Genomic DNA, 22,624 nt, shown 5'->3' on the forward strand with positions numbered 1-22,624 from the left:
ATAGGTAGTTCCAATATCTAGGACGGTTTTTACGGATTGTTTTTTCTGAAACAAAATTGAACAATTGTCGGAAGAAGTTGCCAAGTTATTTTATTCCAGAGCTGCAATAGCGAGGACGGAAGCATTCAAAATATCATTTTTGAGCAAGACAATTTTATGCATCACCTCACATTATTCATGCAGTTCAAACTTTCTTGAAACTCCATTTCATGCACTACGGTGAAAATAAGTCTTTATTTTCAAATAATATGGGCCCCACAATCGTCTGATCTCATGCTGTACGAGTTTTGGCAGTAGGAATTTTTGAATGAATATGTATATAAAGGTAGACTAACAAGAGAATGTATCCACCAACTGGAAATTCTCAACCTCGAAGCTTACATCTATACTAGTCAGAACATATATACTCAGGGTCACTTCCGGATATAGTGACCATCCTTAACGGCCAAGAAAGTGATTCCTAACTTCATCTCTGTCTTACCACTTAGTTATCTAGAAATAAACCGAGTAAAAACACTGGGAATTACAATTCCTTAACCCTCTAAAGGATCTCACGCACGATAAATACATGGTATTATTGGTTATCCATGAGAAGCAAAAAGCAAACAAGTGGAAATAGCTTCTTGTAAACTTTTCTTGGAATGGTAATGGGAAGTGTTCAGAATGGAAGTAGAAAAGGAAAAGCTTCAGGGATGGAAGTAGAAAGTGCGAAGCAAAAATTATAGGGAAGTACAAACATGAAGGAAGAATACATCCGTGGGTACATAGGTATTGGGCCACTCGTACGCACCCAAAGAAAGAGCCCCTGAGATGTCTGAATGCTGAAGAATAGATAATGGGTCGCTGGTACCTTTCTGATTGAAATACGTCAGGAATTAGTAGTTAGGCTCAGCAGAGAGTCATCAATGAATAGAAGGATCTCCCGCTGATTCCTAGCCCAAAGTCAGTCTCTATATGGTGCCAAATGGGCTGACTCACTTGGGCAAGTAAGTAGCTGTATAAAAACAAGTATGATGTAAATAGAACTAAACCACACTTAATGGAGTTACATCCATTAAGTGTGGTTTAGTTCTATTTACATCACGCTTTGATACAACACAAGAGCTATGTTGGAAAACCTAATAATTATTCGGAACAAGTAATTTTCAATAGTGGTCAGATGTCTATTGAAATCCTACATCCATTGAAAAGTCAATCATAAATGTGTTGGTTAAAATAGAGATTGCATTACATTGATATTTACCATCTAATGCTAAAAAATTATTTAATATAACTTATATGCATATTAATCAATTTTTAAAGCAACTAATGTGCAATTTTATACACGGTATTATATGCAAGAATTATTGTTCATTCAAAAATACTTTCTACTTTATTTTCATACTTTTTCCTGCTTTCGCCATAGACATTAACAAAAACAGATAAATGTGAAAAATATTGAAAAACGAGTTTGATTAATAAAATATTTTTCAATATGTGTTTTCGATTTATCAAATGTATCATAGGAGCAACGCCAATAGAAAATGGATTTAAAACTGTACATTACTTTACAGGGTCCAAAAGTAAATTATGTTGACTTAGGTGGAGCATTTGTTGGACCAACTCAAGATCACTTGCTTCGTTTAACAAAAGATCTTGGTGTAGAAAACCATAAGATAAATCAAGGAGACAACAAGTGCATTTATTATAGAAAAGTAAGGGAAAAAGTTTTGATAATTCGTTCTTTAAATCGACAATACTTATTTTTTTTTTTTTTTTTCCTTTTGCGTTCTTTTTCATGAGTTTCAAAATTTAATTACTTTTTATTTTTTGCATTTCTTGATAAAATACAAAAAACTAGGATGCTTTTTAGTGCATACGATTTCCTTTAAGAAAAAAATTACGAGAATTAAGCAATTTTTTATCATAAATAATCCTATCATATTGCAATTATTGTCCAAAGCTTTTATAATACAGATTCCACATCAAGGATAGAAAAAGGAAAAACCAGTTATGATATACCAGTTAACCAATACAATGCTATCACAGAAAATGTTACCTTAATGATAATATATTTTAACGCGATTCGTTGAATTATTATGAAAGATCAACATGACCGACTGGGCACTTTTAAATAGAAATATCCGAATACATGTTTTCTATTACGGTAGTTGTACGAATTATATAGTATGTTAAAGAAAAATGGATACATTTCTTCAAAAAGTATAGTGTATGACATTTGTGTATCTTAAATACAGAGAATATGTCGGCCATCTCATGCAATAATGGCATTTTTCAGTATCTTTGGCACCTTTCCAATTGTGCATGCGGAATATTGTCGCCCATTTTCACAAGACTTCTTTCAAGGCTTATCAGATAATAGTTGGCTGCATTCATGAGAAGCTGTTATTTGCATTCCATTATTGCACCTATTATTATCCGTATTTTTGACTCTAGCGGATTAATTATGCTTATTCTTAGCTTGGTTATCAAAAATGGTCCAAAGTCCTTTTCTTCTTGTAAATGATGTTTTTTTTTTATCTAATTGACCAGTTTATTAGAATAATAAGAACAAAAACTTTATCTGCCAATATTAATAAGCAGATTACACTATCTGGTCAAATAAATCCGGACACTTTTGGATTCACACATTTTCCGAGTTTTTAAAAAAAGGCTTGAACGAACTGTCTTTGAACATGCAAAAATTACATTTGACTTCATTATTATTGTGAAAATTCGGTCACGGGGTCATTTAGGATATTGACCAGAAACTGATGAAGAAGAAAAGTATCCTGACTCCACCCTTTTTACAAAAAAAAAAAAAAAAAAAAAAAAATGATAATTATTTTATTTGATACGGGCAATATTCACATGCATCTTCATAAAAATACCACGCATGCTCAGAAAGGTGCAAATATCCCAATTTTTTTTCATAAACTCTTTGCTTATAAAATACAGAATATTTAACCAAATTACTAATATCCAACAGATAATGAAACAAAATATTGTGAAAGCATAATATTAGGATTTAAAAAAAAATTCTTTAAATATTCGAAGAAATATTAGCATTTTTATAAAATAAATTTTTACGCAAAATTTAGCAGATTTTTTTTTTTTTTTTTCATAATTATGAAACCAGATATAGATGGCAGTTTATTTGGAAATTCCATTTAAATAGATTTAAGATTCAGGAAAACGTCGACATTGCAATGAATTGAATTTCAGTTCTTCTCTAATAGAAGCAAGATAGAGATTTTAAATAAATCTTCGAATAATTATACTGAATTCTATACAGGATTAGAAATAAACTAAATAAAATTTCCTGTTCACTTTATAAATAAATAACACAAATCGCATTAAATTAGGTATAACAAGAATTTATTATGCTATTCATTAGTATTATCACAAACATTAGACTTCTAACATTATGTAATTTGATTAGCAATATAATTAAAACCCTTACTGCTCGTTTATGCTTTATTTATCCTGCAAATGTGTCTATTACTAATAAGACGTGGATCCACATTCTGTTGAAAAAGCGATTACTTCTCTATGAGGAAGGTTATTGACAAATTTTCCGCTAAAAATTCACACCATTCTTGTAAAAAAAAGCTGTTATGCTTTGTTACTGATGTGACTCTTTGTGATCTATCTGGAATTCAACGTTACAGTTCATCCAAAAGGTGCACAATGAGATTGAAAACTGGATTCAAAATAATCTACTCTAATATATCAACATCCATATCACAAAATATGCTTAAGTTCTTAAAGAAAAGGTTTTGAAGATTTCTTTTCTCTCAGTTACTAAATCTTTATCATACACCTCATTGTATTTAAATTCTTCTTTGAATGCATTAGTTTTCTTCTGTGAAGAAACACGCAGCTTGAATAATGCAAAAAAATATATTCAGAATACCTAATCCTCCCCCCCCCTAGAAACGTAATACTTATATTCTCTCCTTCAATTAAAGCATTATATTAGCGTATGTTTGATTTCAAAGTGTTTTTTCCTTCTTAGGGACGAAGACTACTATACCATCCAAGTGAGTTTCCATACGAGAGCAATCCTTTTGTTAACATGGATGTGAATCACATGTATAAAGTTATCGATAAAATGGGAGAAGAGGTAAGATTTGTTGTGAAGAACATCTTTGAATGATTACAATTTCATCTATGTAAGAATTTTGAGTGGGCAAACATAAAATTTGTCTTATTTTCACACATATATTCACTTATTCAAACACTTTTCTCACATAAAGCGTAATATTTTATCTATCCAACTTCTCGAGTAATTTAGAAATTATAATCTTTAGACTTAGAGAATACGTAATTTTTATATATTCATTTTCTTGTTAGAAATGTGTTAGTAATTCCCAATGTCGTTCCAACAAAAGAATCGCTGTTCTTGGTATATTTCCGGTACCTGGATTGAATTGCGAGTGTAGGATCTATAATAAATTATATCTATCTTGCCACGTTGACTCTTTCTTTTTGCTGTCGTGGCTGCAAGACTTGATGGGCACTCGATAAATATCGTTCGGCTAAATTTAGTTTTTACATTTTTCAAAAGAAACTATAAACAGGAAGGTTTGTTTGTTCGTTGCATTTTCATCGAATGGGATAAACACATTACATTAAAAAAAAATAACGAATTCAAGCTAACAAAAAAAAGGAAAGATAAACAAACTTCTTTTCTATCGTTATTGGGCTGGAAATTTCAATATTTGTAAGTGAGAAAATGTCTTAAAAATGAAATCTAATTAGCTTGTCTTAAGAATGAAATTCATTCTTAAAGCAAGTAAATGTCAAGCATTGTAAATTTCTTTTACTATAGCATTTAGAAAAGAAATTGTGCCATAAAATTTCTTTGATAGAAAAAATAGTTATTTAAATTAGCCTAATAGCTTCAGTATTGTTTATGAGTAATTTTTTTTTCGAATATTTTGTACAAAAAATTATTTGAATATTGTCTGTATCGTTACAACTCAATTTACTTTTGCCCTTCTATCGATTTGCTGGTTTAAAGTCTTATATCAAAATTACATTTTACGGCTATTAAGGACATATATTCAATGATCTTCAATCACCTCAAGAAGCGCAATGATGCAAAAGAAGTGAAAAAACTATCTTTCAAATTTTATTTAGCCAAAATTTAAGCTTTCAACGTCAGATTTTTAAATTATTTACATTTATGCTGTACTTTATGAGCAGGTTTCCTCATCTATTCAACCTGCTTCAACTCCAATTAAACTAGCACGCTTTATGAATGTACTCCAAAATATTTTTTTTCTCTAAGTAGTACAATTGACATTATCTGGATAAATGATTTATAACAAAAAAATCTTTAAATAATGAGTAGTATTAAGGAATTCACACAACTATTAAAACGAAATGATCAAAAAAAAATCTATGAAAACCACTTAGAAACGGGGAGAAACCAAAGATACTGCAGGACTACCACTTTTTCCTTAATATGAAATAGGCTATTTAACTTAGAAGTCCCTTTTAATCCTTTTCTTTCCTATTTACACATTATTTCGACATGCGCATTAACCGATTTTTCGAACTAATTACGATATAGTGAAAAACAGCTCAGAGTAATTTCGAACTGATCAGAAATTTCGAGGAAGGAATTCGGATACCCACACCCAAATTGCATTTTCAGTTGTCATTAAAAATTATTTCAACACTCATTTTCAATTAGCAATAGCCATAAACTCATCGAAATCTTAGTAAAAGAATACCAACAGATATTTCCGGGAAAAAAAAGGAAAAATAAATTTTTGAAAATAATTGCAGGGGGTTCCTGCAGGTCTGTAGCCCAAAGGACGAACTGGCGCAGCGAAGGTCATAAATTTGAACCGTGCTGATGAGTACGTTGCTTTGGCTGGCACTGCAAATCAACGTAAGCACGTTTGATTCTCGACAAAAGATTTTTAAAAAAATCATCAAGAGGCCTGTTACTTTTTTGTTGTTGTTCTAAGCATAGCAAGCCATGATGCAATTGAAAACAATATAGGAAAATATGCTAATTACGGAAGGGAAGGGACACAAAATAAAAGTTAATTTGACATAATTGTGAAATAGATTTAGAGTATCTTACAGGCAATGTTTCATTCAAAAGATAGAAAACTATGCCAAAAAATAAAATTGCTTCAGACACAAAGCATGCCTGATTTTAATTGAGCAAAAACTTAAATTCCAAATTTTATTTTAAATTTTTATATCTCTTTTGATATTTGTATAAGCAACAAAAATGTATTTGCATTTATTGTAAAGTTCTTACAATAAATTACAGATTACTTGCTTCTGATATATCTTGAAGAAAAAATAAAGCAAAAACATTTTCCTTTGAATTAATCTATAAAATCAGTTTTCACTATTAAATATTGCATGATATAAAACTAATGATACTCAAAAATATCAAAGTTGGAACTTTAAGGTATACTCCCTTATACACTCGTTCTTGCATCTGAATGGCCCAATCCTCACGAGTAGTAAATTTAAGATATATGGCAGATATATAATAGGTATGATGCATACTAAATAGACGCATAAAGTTAAAGTATCACAACTTTTGAACCAAAGTCTGTGAGTTTTAATGAGACGCCAAAAAATTTTGCGTTCCAGTTTTGTTAGAATAGAAGGCAATGCCCTTTCAATGTCTTTATTCCAACCATTTGATTTAATATTTCTTGTTGCTGATAGAAGCGAGCAAATTTTATTTTCAGGCCAGGCAGTATCCCTTCCTGATAAATGAATCTCACCATAAGCATAGTATCTCCTTTCTTGTTATTATTTAACCTCTATTCATGATACACTCTTCGTATTAATTACAATTCTTTCTCGCAAAATGCTATGGTCCGTCATTCATGCTCATTATCGGACATTTCAAAAATAAATCCATTTCATTCAAAGTGAGCGACGATTCCAGGAAGGATATTTGAACCATGACATTCTCCACTGTTATGATATCCACATGTCGAACTTTTTTCTGCAATCAGATTTTTTCATATCATTTGAAATTGACTTTTAGTTCTTCATTATAAAATGACTACTTTTACAGTTAACCTACTTTCTTCAAGATCGTATGGATTGTATACTTCGTTGATTGATAGATTAAACTCGAGTACACTTTTAATTTTGCACATTAATCAAAATTTTTTTAGACTGAAAGTATGTCAACCAGTTTTGAGTTGTTCCTAAAGTAACTACATCGTGTATCATAAATATCAGAAAGGTGTTCAGTAACCTATATCATTATCTTCCCTTTTTGATACTGAAATATTTTGTACTTTCTTTGTACTTATTTTTTATAATGCTGTACACTCATATACTAATTCTTATTTTTTTATTTTTCCTAATAGCTTATGCAATGAATTTTGAACCACTTTAGACTTAGAAGTGTTGTTCCACTGTGACATATTTTTGCAATAATAAGAGCAAACCGAATTCTTTCTTTACAGATACCCGCAAATGCTCCTTGGGATGCACCCCACGCAGAAGAATGGGATGTACTGACAGTTAAAGATTTTATTCAGCAGCATTGTTGGACCAAGTAATTTAATATTTCTTCTTACTGACAGTATTTTTTGGGGGAGGGGGTCTTTAATAAAGAATGGGATGTACTGACAGTTAAAGATTTTATTTAGCAGCATTGTTGGACCAAGTAATTTAATATTTCTTCTTACTGACAGTATTTTTTGGGGGGAGGGGGTCTTTAATAAAGAATGGGATGTACTGACAGTTAAAGATTTTATTTAGCAGCATTGTTGGACCAAGTAATTTAATATTTCTTCTTACTGACAGTATTTTTTGGGGGGAGGGGGTCTTTAAAAAATTGACTTTACTAAAACCTTTTTATATTGTCTTTTTTGTCTAGGAAAAAAAAATTAAAACATAAATATATATTGAAAAGTTTATGAATCCTTTTTAAATTATAAGAGTATATGAGTAGATACTTTAGTGTGAAACGCAATGACACACACAAGAAGTAGAGCTAAATCAATTTATTAACTCAACTCTGGACTGAGAACACAGTGACTGACAAATCTTCTGCTTTTATACTAGCAGGGAGAGTTCCAGAATACTTTTCTGGAGACAGTAAGAAAAATCCAGAACACTTGTCTGGTAAACTAAAGAAATGTCTAGAATCTTCGGAAACATTAAATAAAGGGAAACATAAGGAATTAAATATTTACACAAATTGTGAATCGCATCGTCTCTAGCGGGATATGAACTTACAATCCCTTCATTATGAGATCAGTGCTATGACTATTCGGCCATCGACTGCCTCTTTTCAATCCAGCAATATGATTTAAATTCACAATTTACTTTATATAGCTTCAATATTTCATCAGAGAAATTAAGAGCTTAGAGTACGCCTCAATGATGAGATAGGAGAGAAATTTAGTCAAATTATAAGTAAAATACATCTCCACTGATAACATTTATAAATATTTTAATCTAATATTGTATAACAAAAAAATATAAATTATAGAATCGTTTTGCCCAGACAAACCACATTCGGTTTAATAGCCACTGTTATAAAATAATCTTTGAAACCTAAAAATAGCATGTTTAGCAATCAAGCCAAACATTTCCTTTGAAGTATAGAGAGTGAGATACAAAATGCTGTCCTCAAATTCTGAAAAAAATTAATGCCTTATCAATTTTTATCTTTAAGTATTCTCAGAACCAAAAGTCACAAAAATTTTACTCTTGGATCCGATAAGTCAAAAATAAAATAAACTATTCCCCTATAAATTGTCCTCTGAGCAACTAGTTCACGCCAATAAGAATAAGGAGAGGCTTCATCCTACATTAAAACTGCTGCATTTACATAAATAAGAAAATAGTATTCTCTATAAGCGTTTCATAACTTTTTTCAAATTAGTAGGGACATCACCAAACTTCTACAAGTGCCAAGTAACTTACAAAATAGTTTCACCCACTTCTACATATTCATTCAGCCATCTGATTAAAAATACTCCGCTGTTGTCCATAGAATGTTCGGTAGCTAATATAAATCACAATGTGAAAAAAATTTCATTGAGAATTTTAAATGAATAAATTTTATAACTTTGTAACTTAATGTGAAATTTTTAAAGGAGGCTATATTGTAAAATTATAGAAAGAACAGCAACAGATCCCTGATCTAATGCTTCAGCAATGTGCAGACTTTTTGGTGTCTTCTTCCCACCATGATCGCAACATTTTCAATAACTGCTGCATTAATTGTATTACAATATCTTCGATAAATATTATCCATTTAAATTAGTGAATGGAACGTTCTGATTTTACTGCTGCATTAACTGTATTACAATATCTTTGAAAAAGATTATCCATTTAAATTAGTGAATGGAACGCTCTGATTTCGATATATAACTGTAAATTTCATACATTCCATTTAATAAGGACATGGCTAGAAAATATTAAATTTTACCATAAATAATCAATATTTGACCAAATTTTGCCAATATCAATATTTGTACAAAATGGATGGATAATTTTTTAATTCCTAATATGGTCAACTCATTTTACGAGATTACTTTTGTCCTCATACTGAATATTTACACATAATACATCTCGTCTATCTTTTCATAATTATAAAATTAATTTGTATATTTTATCAATTTTGTCTACTTAACTTTCCTCAAAATTATTCAATTTTGCGATTGAAATGGAATAACTGATTTCAATATTTTAATCATTCAACATTTTTTTCTAGATGGGCTCAAAAAGTGTTTGGTGAGATCTGTAACAGTTTCGTCACAGCAGAACAACATGAAACATCATTGCTGATGTTTTTATGGTACATTAAACAATGCGGCGGAATGAAAAGAATAAGTTCTATTGAAAATGGCGGCCAAGTAAGTGTAATTATTAGAGAAATTCGCATAAAATTTTCCAAATTATGTCGAAATTTACAAAATGTAATACACAAAGAAATATATTTTAAGGAAAAAATAACTAATTATTTAACTACATATAATAAATTCCAAGAAATATATCTTTACAAATAAAGTAGCAATTTAATGAATTAATTTAAGAAAGCTTAAGGAATCAAAAATGAATATTTAATAAAGTATGAATTGTAATCACTGGAATCCTTAAGCGTTTACATTTCATTTATTGTGTAAAATATTTATAACCTGATAATGCTCAGTCCATTATAATATTTTTTTTTCTCAGATTATTTAATTTTTAAATCAAAAAATTATATTTTCTCGTTCATGTTTCTATTGCATCCCGTTTACATCCATTAAATGCTCAGAATTGAGACGTTTTATTTAATAGCACGTTCTGTGACGATCTAATATCATTACACTCTTTTTCTTGATTATATTTTTAAATTATTCTTATACTTAATGTTATTTGGCTCTAAATACGCTCCTTGTAAATGGACACAATCGGGGATAAAATGTTACGATCAAGAAATAATTCATTGAATTATATGAACTCGTGAATGTAAAGTAAATATTGAAACCTCGTAAAATTACACAGACACTTTAATTAAAGTGTCAATGTACTTTCCCACAATCTCACTATTAATTATAACAGCTCAAGAATAATTATTTCAAAATTTTAATCATTTTTATTACTATTCTTATTTTTTTATTTGTTTACATAGATTGTATGTTGGTAAAAAAATATTAAAATTAAAAAGTATCTCAAACAAAAAGAAATTAATAATTTTAAAATTTCTATTCCTCTTAGTTTTGTTATTTTTGAAGGCATTGTTTCAGGTAATTTTATCACATTTTTATAGTATTTTCTCTGCTGCATTTGATAAATTTTCTGAGTTCTTCAGTAATGTAGGACGATTTTTCCCTTGCCTACTTCAAGGAACAGACTGCTTGCAGATTTGGAAAAATTTTAAAAATCATTGAAAGATAACGTTACTGAAACCGATTTATTAACAAGTTTTATTAAATAATTATTGGAATAGATATTTCATGCGAAATATGGAAAATATTGTTCTTTTTGGTGCGATTATGCAAAAAATATGCGACAAATCTTTTCAAAATTTTAATGATGATAGCTAGAAATACATTTAGCTATGATATAATGATAGTAATAAAATAATTAAATAGAATTATCAATTTATCAATTGTAAGCAAGCATTAAATATTTTATCCATGATAGATGCTTTATTTTCAGAACGTAAATCTAAATCACCAGCATATTTCTTTAGTTATTTTTAAATGCTTGCCTATTTTTATTCTAGGAAAGAAAATTCATTGGTGGGTCTCAACAAATTAGTGAAAAACTAGCTGAGAAATTAGGAGGTATGTTTATAAATACATATCTTTTATTATAATATTGTTTGTATAATATTTATATACTGATACAATTAACCACTTTATGTAAAAACTTTTTTAAATCATTCTTTAATTTCTACTGTAGATAGTGTCGTCCTTACAAATAGTCCTGTTGTTGCTCTAAATCAAGAATCGGAGGACTTTGTTTTAGTGAAAACTTTACAAGGAAAAGAATATAAAGTAAAAAAAAAAAAATCTGTTTTCTTGATTTTTTTATGATTTATATTTTTGTGAATTATTATAAATGTTAAGCATTTTTATGTTTTTTATTTATTTATTTTTGCAATTTTTTCAGGCTATTACAATTTATATTAAACTCCAATCATCATTTCTTCAACTTACACAATCTGGCTAAAATATTGCAGACACCACTTAATAACCCATTTTTAACTCTAATCTCAGCCACAATTCTTCTGGTCATGGACTCAGCAACACACTAAAATCAATTTTGGAACATATGCTATAAATGCACTTTATGATGATGCCATTATCTAATTGCACTACCCATATTAAAATTATACTTCGACTTCTATCGACAAATTCACATTAAAATCACGCGACTGGATTGACCATGGAAGCAATCTGAATTATGAATAAATTCTTCAATCATTATTCCTCTATTAGCAACAGAAGAGTTATTAAGTAAGAAAGACACTCCATAAATTCGTTCGACTGTCACTACATTCTAACTTTGTCATATTCATGATTGAAAAAGAAAGTAGATTTATCAGATGCAGAAGATTTTTTTAAACTTTTTAGGGAACTCAATTTTGTCCGATTCACACGTGATTTAGTATGCTTTAATAACAGAATGGAGACTCTTAACACTCATGGATTGTCCAGCAGTTCAACTCACCCATTGGGGTTTAATGACATAGAATATGTGTAATTATATTGTCTTTAATGCATTAAATTTAACTGAAATTTGTCATATTGTTGCCTTTTGTTACTTTAAACAATATCAAGTAACTGATTGTCACTTCTTTCGTTCACTAGCCTTTACTGTGCAGAATTTTTTGATTATTACTTTTTTTTACTCAGTAAGACATCTAAAATATGACTCCATATGACACAACTAAAATATGACTCCATAAAAAACCCGAGCATTAAATCTCACACAAACATTCAGTAACTTACACACACTATTAGTTCATTCATTTCCCATTATTATTCATCTAATCAATTTTCATAAATTATATCAAAATAAGCGTGCCTTATATAAGAAGCACTTGACTTTTAAAAATCAATACAAGGGTGTCCAAAAATTAAACATAATTCATAAAATGCGCAAATTTTGATTTGGATACAATGTTTTTCAGTCAGCTGAGGAAGGAAGATAGATCATTGAATGTAAAAAGCTTATGCACAATGCGCATGTCAAAGCAAGTATCTAAAGGCCTCGAAGGGCATGGTCAATTGAAGAAGCGTCTGGCAATTGTTATGTTGCGGAGCGTTGTTAGCAATTCATAAGAGTAAAAGATGCCCCCAAAACACCTCTGGTCATGTATGTGAAGGAATAAATTATTGGAATGATCATATCTGATCGATTCCAGACCTAAGCATTTCAACTTTTAAGTTCATTTCAATATTTGATTTCCAGACAGTAACAGAGACTCAAGCTGCTGGAAATGTTACTCGACAGCAAATTCAAGATCATCTTGATATAATAGCAGCTCGGCAAGACCGATATTTGACAGCAATTGCACGATATCAAAGGAACCTTTCAACAAATTAACTGAGTTTCACCTTGGAAGCCCTTATAGGAGACACTGTTTTTAAACACACTGTTTACAAGACACTCCAGTGCATTGATCTCCATGACTAACAGTCAGAAGTTTACATCATCCTCAGATTTGAACAGAGATGCACACATTAACACTGCATTTAGGAGCATCAGCAGTAATGTGGACAATAGAGGGGTAATATCATGTTCACTTAAAATCCAGATCACGTCTGCAAAGTTATTCTTGTTGTGCTGCTATCTGTAGAGAAATAGAAACACTTTTCAACCCATGAAGCATCATAGAAAGACATACTTTTCGTCTGACGAATTCATATTCTTTACAGATATATTGATAGGCAGCCGTACAAGTCTTTGGCAAAAAATAGGTTACTTCTAAGATACAGAAATGAAGTCCGTGAGCCTACCGTTCGCTTGTTTCGAGATTATGTCTGTACTAATTTTCTATCTAGGAATGATAACATCCTCAACGTGAGGCCCTACTCGATGTCTTATTTCAAAAGGAAAATATTCAGTATATATAAAGGTTGTCCAACTCTTCTGATCTGATTCCTACACAGCATACATGCTGTGTAGGAATCACTATGAATGAATTTGAAACATTTTGTACATATGTATTTGAAACATTTTGTAGCTCACCCCTTCCATCACGCGCCTTTCTCGAATTTAAAATTGCTCTTCGTGAGTTTAAGAACTCTTTGATGTCATGACTTAAACAAACTCTCTTTGAAAGTGTGGGAAGCATGCGTGGTGAATGAAGTTGTCCCACAACATATTAAATTACAGTATTATATTGTTTTAATCATTTTGTGTCACTGAGATTGATCATAGTTTTGGGATCCTCTTTCTTTCTCAAGATCATGAAAGTCAGACTTATACTGCTTCTTCAGTGTTCACTTCCTCATCTAAAATCTTATTAAACCTGAAATTTGCATTCCATCCATTCCGATATGAATTTCCTGAAATTTTTAAATTAATAGCAATTATGTTTAACCTCCGGGCAATTCCATTTTAACAAGAAGATAATGTCTTTTATTTTACCTCTCAGTATAAATTTATTTATTTGTCGTCAAAATTATCTTTCTACATTTTTATTTATTTTATGGGTTTTTTAATATTCTGAAAACTTTTTACGAAAAGAATAGACGTACAGAATGAAGTATATAAAAACATACAGGACAAGAAATCTTCTTAATGCTCCCGCATTTTTCCGAGATTTTATGAATATTCATGTAGTAAATACATTCACTGAGCCTAATCTTTTCATGTCTCATAGGTTTTCAGTTCTATTGCCATATTCTTAACATTTTAGTTTTAAAAGATTTAAATGGCTACTCTCAAAATATTTCTTCCATAAGTCTGTTATATGCAAGATGGCGTGTTAAATTTGAAGACGGTAGATTATTCCTCCTTTGTTACATACAAAGAATTCTATGGATACCAAAAAAAAAAGATTTTTAAATAAGTATTTTTCTTCATTTTTAGGCAAAATACGTCATTTTAGCTTGTCCTCCTGCCATACAGCAGAAGATTCATTTCTCCCCACAGTTACCTCCTCTACGAAATCAACTCATGCAAAGAATGCCGATGGGATCGGTTATTAAAGTTGTCATATATTACAAAACAGCTTTCTGGAGAGAAAACGGTAATTAATTTTGAATATAAAATATTTTTCCTTGAGTTTTAGTTATATAATACAAAACGTGCATTTTTTAGGCAATATCGAATAGGTGTTTTTTATCTACCCCCAGTGAGAGGGTCCTTTCTAGACTTTCTCACGTTCTTCCACATAAAGGAGAAACTCTGGTGTATCGTCCAGTGAAGAAAATGGAGTATGGATTTAAGCCTGTTCACGAATTTCGCCCAATATTTCATGGAAACCTGTAACTTAGATGTTATAACTGCATGCCGAATTTTATGCGTCTAATTTATTACGGTTTTTGTTGTTGTTGCTGTTGTTGTTGCTGTTATCATTTACAGCCAGAATGAGAGTCATAATTCGAAAAATAGTTTTTTCGGTTCAGAGTTGTCTAAAACTGAAGAAGAATTTTTCGATAATTATGGTACTTTTTCTTTGCATACCTCCTATACTTTTGTTAAGCTAGGAATCGTTACTTGAGTGTTGATATTTTATACATAACTATTATATTATTATGCTGGTGTCCTTATATTAAGGGACAACAATGTTCTTTATAAAAAAAAAAAAAGAACGATTGTAGCAGTTTTTATGTTCATGAAGATACAAATAAGCCTAAAAAAATATGTAAATAAAAAAAAATAACAAATGTATTGGAATATATTGGAAATTCAATTCACAAATAAAATCTATACTATATAATAATCTATACCGATCTATAGTTTTTAGAAAGATAAGCAAAATAGTTACAAGAATTTTATTACAGTTTCTAGTGAAATCTTAAAAAGATATAGGTCTCACTATTATTGAAATACATACATAACATCCGTTGAGCATACTGTTGATCAGATTGTCCTGGATTCTGTTACTTCTGTTTAAGAGTCAACACGGAATCATTTTCCTTGAGAGCGGAGAACTGAGCTCTGCTATGCGTCTCCGAAGTGCATGTATTAAGGGACTAAGGTTGAGTAATTCCGAAAGCCACTTAATTCTTGTCACTCTTCAATTTCAAAAAGATATTTAACAACCGACGCGGCATAACAGCGGATAATATTGTCCATGAGCATGAAATTATTTCCAACAGCATCTCGAAAACTGATTACGTTAGATACTATAATATCTCGCAGCATGTTTTTGCATTCATAACTCTTCTTTCCAAGACACAAAGTTGGATACTTCCATTCAATATCATTCTAGCCAATGACTTAACATCATCATTTCAGAAATGGTCATCTTTCACGATGCTGGGGAAGAGTACGCAATTCCGGATTCATGCCAAATGTATTAATGCCAGAGATCTAATTATATACAAATCTTGCTAGCATTCGCAAACAATATACATTCCAGTTGATGATCAGTCCAGTTGACATGTTTTAAATATCCCCCCTGCTTTTTTTTAACTATTCAATAAACCATATCTAACTGATTTACATGGAAACAAATCATTACGATTGGATCTTCTAACCATCGCATCGTTTGATATTCTGATGAGCATCTCTATTCTTTGAACCAGTTTGACAGAAGTAGTTTGTAATTTAAGGTTTTGTATATTTGATAGAAAATGATATATTTGAACATAAATTTATTTTAAATGCAAATAGTAAATATCCTGGGGTTTAAACTCTTTATTGGTTATGTGAAGAAAAATGATTAAGTTTGATGTAGCACTTTCTATAGTTCTAGAACGCATGGAAATATATTTTGCTTTATTTAATAAATGCTATAATCTTCAGCAGTTTTATAGCAATGTCAAATTAAGTGGTCACAAAGTATGGACTTATACTAGATATTTGAGGAAATAATAAATAACAAACAACAAAAATGAGGTAAGAATGATGTGAAATATCAGAAATATGTTATAAATTTTTTATCAGTGAAATTAAAGACAATAACAAAGCTTTTTTATAATCGAGTTTTTTAAAATTAAATGTCTATTAATTTAATAGACATTTATAATTAGTTTCAATAATTAATAATTAGTTTCGTTTGCCTTAAGGTTTTCTGTATAAATTATTAAAATCAACATAAAAAGGATTATGATAATATTCAATTCTTCAAACATTTTGTTGACATAAAATATTTCTATTATTTTTTTATTACATTATGCATCATTCATTAAAGAACTTATAAAATATAAACTTATAAACTATAAACTTAAAACTTATAAAAACTATATTAACTTAAAAAACTATTTATTAAACTATAAACTCATAAAATATATACTTAAGATATTCATTTTAAGCTATTCATTCTGTTATAGGTTTTGCCGTAATTCTGTAATGATGCAATTTTGAATAGCTAACCATCTTTTCATTTCCAAATATGCATCTGTTATAAGAGTTACTTATTTGTCTTGATTATTCTGAAAAGAAAATTTAAAAAATTAATGATATCAAGAACATATATTTTACAGAAATTAAGAATAAAAAACAACTTGAATAATATATTACCGTTTTTAAAAATAATTAATTTTCTGAATTAATTAAATAACTGAAAGAAAATAAACGTTGCAAATACTGTTAATAAACTTTTTAAAGTGAACAATCTTTATCAAAAGAGAATTATCTTCAAATAATCCTTTAGACATTGCCATGACTAATCTAAGGCTCTCTGTTTTAAAAAAAATTAGAATATAAAAGCAAAATACGGCACTCTTCCTAAAGAATACTTAACTGCAAATATAAAGATATATTTTATAATACCGCTTGGAAAAGGCGAGAGAAAAGAATGAATGTGCTTTAATTTTTCAGAGATAATGAAGAAATAAATTGAGTTGCATATTCAGAATTCCATTTTTTCATTTCTAAATTAAGAATGGGTATTTTATTAGTGTATCAATAAAATTTAAATAAATGTCCAAATAATATGAAACTTTGAAGCGTTAACTTATATAAAGATTATTAAATATTGCTAGTTTTCAATCTTTTTATCTGTAAATAATTTCAATAATAAAATACTAATGGTAGAGATTCCAAACACTTAAGGTTTCATTTTATAGTTCAATATGTCAATGCAAATTGAGGCATTAACTTATAAAGACATATATTCTAGGAGGAAAGTATTCATGACTTTATTCATAAAATTTGGTTTCAATTTCAATGAAAGATAATATAAGACAATAGGATTTTTCTAATAAATGAACTACCTTCTTCATTTTAGGTCTGTGCGGAGCTCAGTTGATCGTCGGAGGGGACGAGTATCCGATGTATTATTCAGTGGATGATACAAAACCGGATGGAAGTTTCCCAGCACTTGTTGGGTATTTATTATATTTCTGGACCACTGAATGCTAATTCGTTTCACAGATTGTCCCAAAACAACCGTCAGTGACACCGAGCAATTCCGAGCATTTATAAATTCGACAATAAAGTAGGGTTATTGTTCAACTCATTAAATGATAAATCTTGTTGTGACGTTATTTTTATAAATAAAGGAGTAAAAAGGAATTAATCGTGAGAAAAAAACAAATCTATGGCTATCTTGATTAATTTTAAGAGTAAATTTACAGTAATTATTCCTTACTGCTGTCAATGTAGTTGAATTTTTGTTCTTTCTGGAAATATCGGCCAACTTGTACAGAAGAATTTAGGAAAGTCTTGCGTACCAAATGACAAGAAAAAGCAGTATAAAAGCAAGCTGGTACTACAAGAAGGAGTTCAAATTTTGTATACGGATGCATTTTTTTAATTTTTGTTCTTTTGAATGCTCCTGTGTACACCAATTTATGGAGAAGCAACAGGAAAACAGTAACATTAGCGCATAATTATTGTCAACATACACATAAAATAAATCTTTCTTATTTTATCTGAACTACTTATTTTTATCTTCAATTAAAGGTTCGTTCAAACCCCTAAATCTTAACTTCTGGTCATAAGCGCTGTTAAGAAATGTGAATGCCCTATGATAGTTGTTTTGGGACAATCAATTACTTCCTATTAAAATAGAACTTATCATTTCACAGTGCTAAAATCTTAAAAAATTTACTGTATTTAAAAATGTCAGTTTAATTGCTATTTTTATTCTCTAACTGTGATTCAAAGTAGCAAGATATGGAACAGAAGGTACAACTCAGAACATCAAAACTAAAATCAAATTTAATTGTCTAGGCAACGCCATCTATTGGTAAAATTTCAAAGTAATTTTTCCAATGGTTGCATCGATCCCATGGTCAAAGTAACAAATATATAAAATTTTACTCGGTTCTGTTCAGTAGAAACCGAGCTACAAATCTCTGAGTACTGTAATTTTAATTTTAATCGCCCTATATGTATTTTAGAATCATAGAAAACTCTCAACATTTTTTTTCCTAAAATAATTATTTTAAATTTGTTCTATTAAGCAAAGTGTCGATAATTTGTATTTAAAACTAATTTCTGTTAACAGATATTAGCTTAAAGTAATCTAAAATCACATTCAAGGTTATTGAACTGAATATGATGATACATCTGCTGCACTCCATATAAACTAAAATTTCTAGTTGAAGGCTGATTTCCAGATATATATATTAAATGCATTTCTCAAAAATAAATCCAACAAGAACGACTGATAGCCTCCAAATGAATGATTTTGAAATAAGCAAACAATTAAAACTCATTTTAACGCGAAAATGAGGTCTAGAAGATTTTTGACGAGGTTTCGGAAAAAACAAAAAAATATATGAATAAATGCAGATAATTTTGTCTGAGAATATCCGACATATTTCAGGCAACAAATTTTGGAGAAAAATTACTTCTATCGTAATTTTGAAATACCTCACTAGCTTGTTACTGTTTCTCCTCATTATTAGGAATAAATATCCTTGCAAATAACATGATAGCAAAGATAAAGAAGCATTAGTTTTATCTAGATTATCAATAATTCTTTTTTGTTTTTCAGATTCATAACGGCTAATAAATGCCGGAAAATAGTTAATATGACTCCTGAGGAACGTAAAAACGCAATCGCAAGAAGTTTAGAAGAAGCAACAGGTTGCCCTGAAGCTAGAAAGGTAAATATCTCCTTATTTCTCAATATTTTAAAGAACCCTGCAACTTATATGATACATTGTTAAAATTTTATAACGCAACAATCTTTGTGTTGAAATAAGAATTTATCTTTCTTTATTAAAAAGCCAATCCATTATGAAGAAAAGAACTGGATGGAAGAACAATATGTCGGCGGATGCTATACGGCAACGCTACCTCCTGGTTTCATCACCAGATATGGAAGGTACGTTAATCCTCTTTTTTATTTTCTTTTTTTATTTTTGTGCATTGAATTTTTGAATTATTTTAATTATAATCTAAAATAGAAAAAAGTGTGTTCCTTTGATTTATCGCCCATAAAATTATTGTTTGCAACAGCTGCGAGGAAATTTATCACATGAAGTGTTATAACCTCATTTTTATAGCACCTAGCAATCACTGTATCTCTGTCAAAAACGTTTTTATTGTGCATATCCATCTAAATATCTTCCAACATAAAGATTTCGCTTCCATTAAACTTTTAATTGTCCCTAATACTGTAGGGGTCCTAGATGTTGCCAGGATCAAGTGAAGATTTGTTGAGAATCAAACTGAATCTCGATTAATTAATGAAAGCGACGAGGTTCTTATCTTGCTAATTCCAAAACTGATGGCATCTCTCTGAAAAATAGGGGCTATTTTTATTCCTGAGATATGTTGAGACAAGGCGCATACCTCTGATCGCCGTGCTAGTTCCAATATCACAAAGATATTGTACGGCATCTTCACAAAGTTGTTCGACATTCTGAATGCTAGATAATATCTTAAAGATATCATAACAATTTTTCAAGATTTTTATTTTTATTTTATTTATTTATTTATTTATTTTGAGAAAATAGGGTTTTCTTTCTTTACAGTATATATGGATATTGTTGTTCCAAATGCATCAATGAAATTCCGAAAGACTTCTCTAATCATTTTCTTTTGTGGAGCCGCCATTTAATGGCAGATATCTATTCTCTGAAGATGGCTAACTCTTTGAACGCCTTGGCTAATCTTTCTGGAAATGATACTAGCAATTTGTTTTCATAAGCTAGATACCACAATTCAAAACACTCCTACATATCGAGCGGCCTTTAATTGAAGTAGGCCATCCTACTGACGGCTTTTCATTTCAATCCATTGTCTACTCGATTTCGAGAGTTAATTTTAAATGAAATAAAATAGTCTTTTAGTTTAACAGGAAGTAACACAATTCTGTAAACAAATTTTACAAATTAGAAGAACAACTTTTACCTGATTTCTTAAAAAACACGAAAGTTAGGCTTATGTAGTATTTTAATATTCACCAAATTATATACGCCGCCATTTTTTAAAATATTAATGGTAGCTATTTTCAGTGATTGCTAAAAATATTATTTAACTTTAATTTTTACTGAAGTATCCTATTTAATGCGATTCAGACACTTTTCGCCCATTTGAATAACGAGTATTAAGGAATATTTTTAGTTTGAATTATTCATTGTAGGGCTTTGAGAACACCCATAGACAGATTATACTTCGCTGGCACTGAAACTTCCATAAAATGGTCGGGCTATATGAATGGTGCAGTAGAATCAGGAGAAAGAGCTGCTCGAGAAGTACTTTGCGAAATGGGAAAAATAACTCCAGACAAAATTTGGATAGACGAACCAGAATCTAAGGTTTGTAAAATATCTAATTTATTAAATGTATATTTATTCTTTGCTAGTAAATAAGGTATTTTTAGTAAAGTAAATAAGAAATTTTTACTTAAGTGAAGCAAAAATAAGCTTTAAGTAAGCTTTTTCATTGTTATTTGCATAATTAGAAGTTATTTTAATAACAGGAAAAAATTCATTTAAAATTTTGAAGACAAATATTTTATTGGTAGTTCTTTCTGTTTTCAGGATGTACCATCTAAACCTTTAGAGACTACTTTTGAAGAAAAATACACGCCATCTGTAACAGGTTTTATACAGTTTTTAACATTTACAAGCATTTTAGCAGTATCAATCCTCGCTTATTTGTTGAGTCCTTAATATTTTCTGAAATAGAACGTTAAACTATTTAAGATATTAATGTGTTGTGCTTGATTCATATGCACGTGATATTTACAGAAGTATCAATAAATGTCAAATACTAAATCATTCAATAATTTTAGTGACTTTCTTTATTTTTTAAGTCCTTAGGCTTTTTTTAAAGTTTTATTCATAATGAATATTCATTTTTAATAAAATTGAAAAAATTTTAGAATCATATTTATTACGTAACACAACTACATTCTTTATCTTAAGTATTCCTTAAAGTAATAGTATTTTATTAATTTTAAGCAGATTTGAGTACTTAAATTGATAAAGACCATTCTCGTGTGTTCAAAACAACTGCTGCAGCTCATGCAACAATATATATATTCTTTTTTCGTGATATAAAAATATTGTAACTACAAATCTTCGTAAAAGATTCGCCAGATTGTAATTAAAAATCGACAAGAAATGCTATTTGAATATAGAAACTATTTCAATTATTCAAAAGTATCATTTTTCACATTCATTGCTTTATTTTTTTGGTTATTAACCATAAAATGTAAGCTTATTTAGAAAGTGATTAGGGCAGGTCCTACTAACATTTTATCAAAATTCAATTTAAAAATATACATGCTTCTTAAAATAATTCAACAAATAATGATTCTTCTCTTTTAATAATTAGTTTAATCTTCTTTTATAGTAGAAAATTTGTAAATAAGAAAGCAGTAAATTAGAAAACATTCATTCTGTAACAATCATTGTACACAGTTATTCCTCTTTTCATAACTAAAAAGATTAAAAATCTTTTTAAAAAATCAAAATAAATTTAAAATTTAACCTCAAGGAGGATACAGCAGTTATTTGGCATTATTTACAACAGTTATTTGGCATTATTTATTTCATTAACAGTTATTTTTACTTGTGTATGTTATTTATGTAGTTATAAAAAAAAAATC

The 22,624-nt window shown here is 29.5% G+C and overlaps 1 protein-coding gene across 1 annotated transcript in view; it reads left to right on the forward strand.

The window, feature by feature from the left end:
- LOC129958995 (amine oxidase [flavin-containing] B-like) overlaps window positions 1–21,925 on the forward strand; it is a 31,758-nt gene extending 9,833 nt beyond the window's left edge. Inside the window, exons 4-15 of the mRNA XM_056071763.1 lie at window positions 1,554–1,694; window positions 3,998–4,105; window positions 7,446–7,537; window positions 9,710–9,851; window positions 11,210–11,270; window positions 11,389–11,483; window positions 14,530–14,689; window positions 17,840–17,939; window positions 19,556–19,667; window positions 19,791–19,888; window positions 21,152–21,326; window positions 21,552–21,925. Coding sequence (XP_055927738.1) covers window positions 1,554–1,694; window positions 3,998–4,105; window positions 7,446–7,537; window positions 9,710–9,851; window positions 11,210–11,270; window positions 11,389–11,483; window positions 14,530–14,689; window positions 17,840–17,939; window positions 19,556–19,667; window positions 19,791–19,888; window positions 21,152–21,326; window positions 21,552–21,683 — 1,416 coding nt within the window. The 3' untranslated portion in view covers window positions 21,684–21,925. The remainder of the gene's footprint in view (window positions 1–1,553; window positions 1,695–3,997; window positions 4,106–7,445; window positions 7,538–9,709; window positions 9,852–11,209; window positions 11,271–11,388; window positions 11,484–14,529; window positions 14,690–17,839; window positions 17,940–19,555; window positions 19,668–19,790; window positions 19,889–21,151; window positions 21,327–21,551) is intronic.
- Window positions 21,926–22,624: the final 699 nt, after the last annotated feature.

Source organism: Argiope bruennichi, chromosome X1 (genome assembly GCF_947563725.1).
Source record: "Argiope bruennichi chromosome X1, qqArgBrue1.1, whole genome shotgun sequence".
In the NCBI taxonomy this organism is placed as follows: domain Eukaryota; kingdom Metazoa; phylum Arthropoda; class Arachnida; order Araneae; family Araneidae; genus Argiope; species Argiope bruennichi.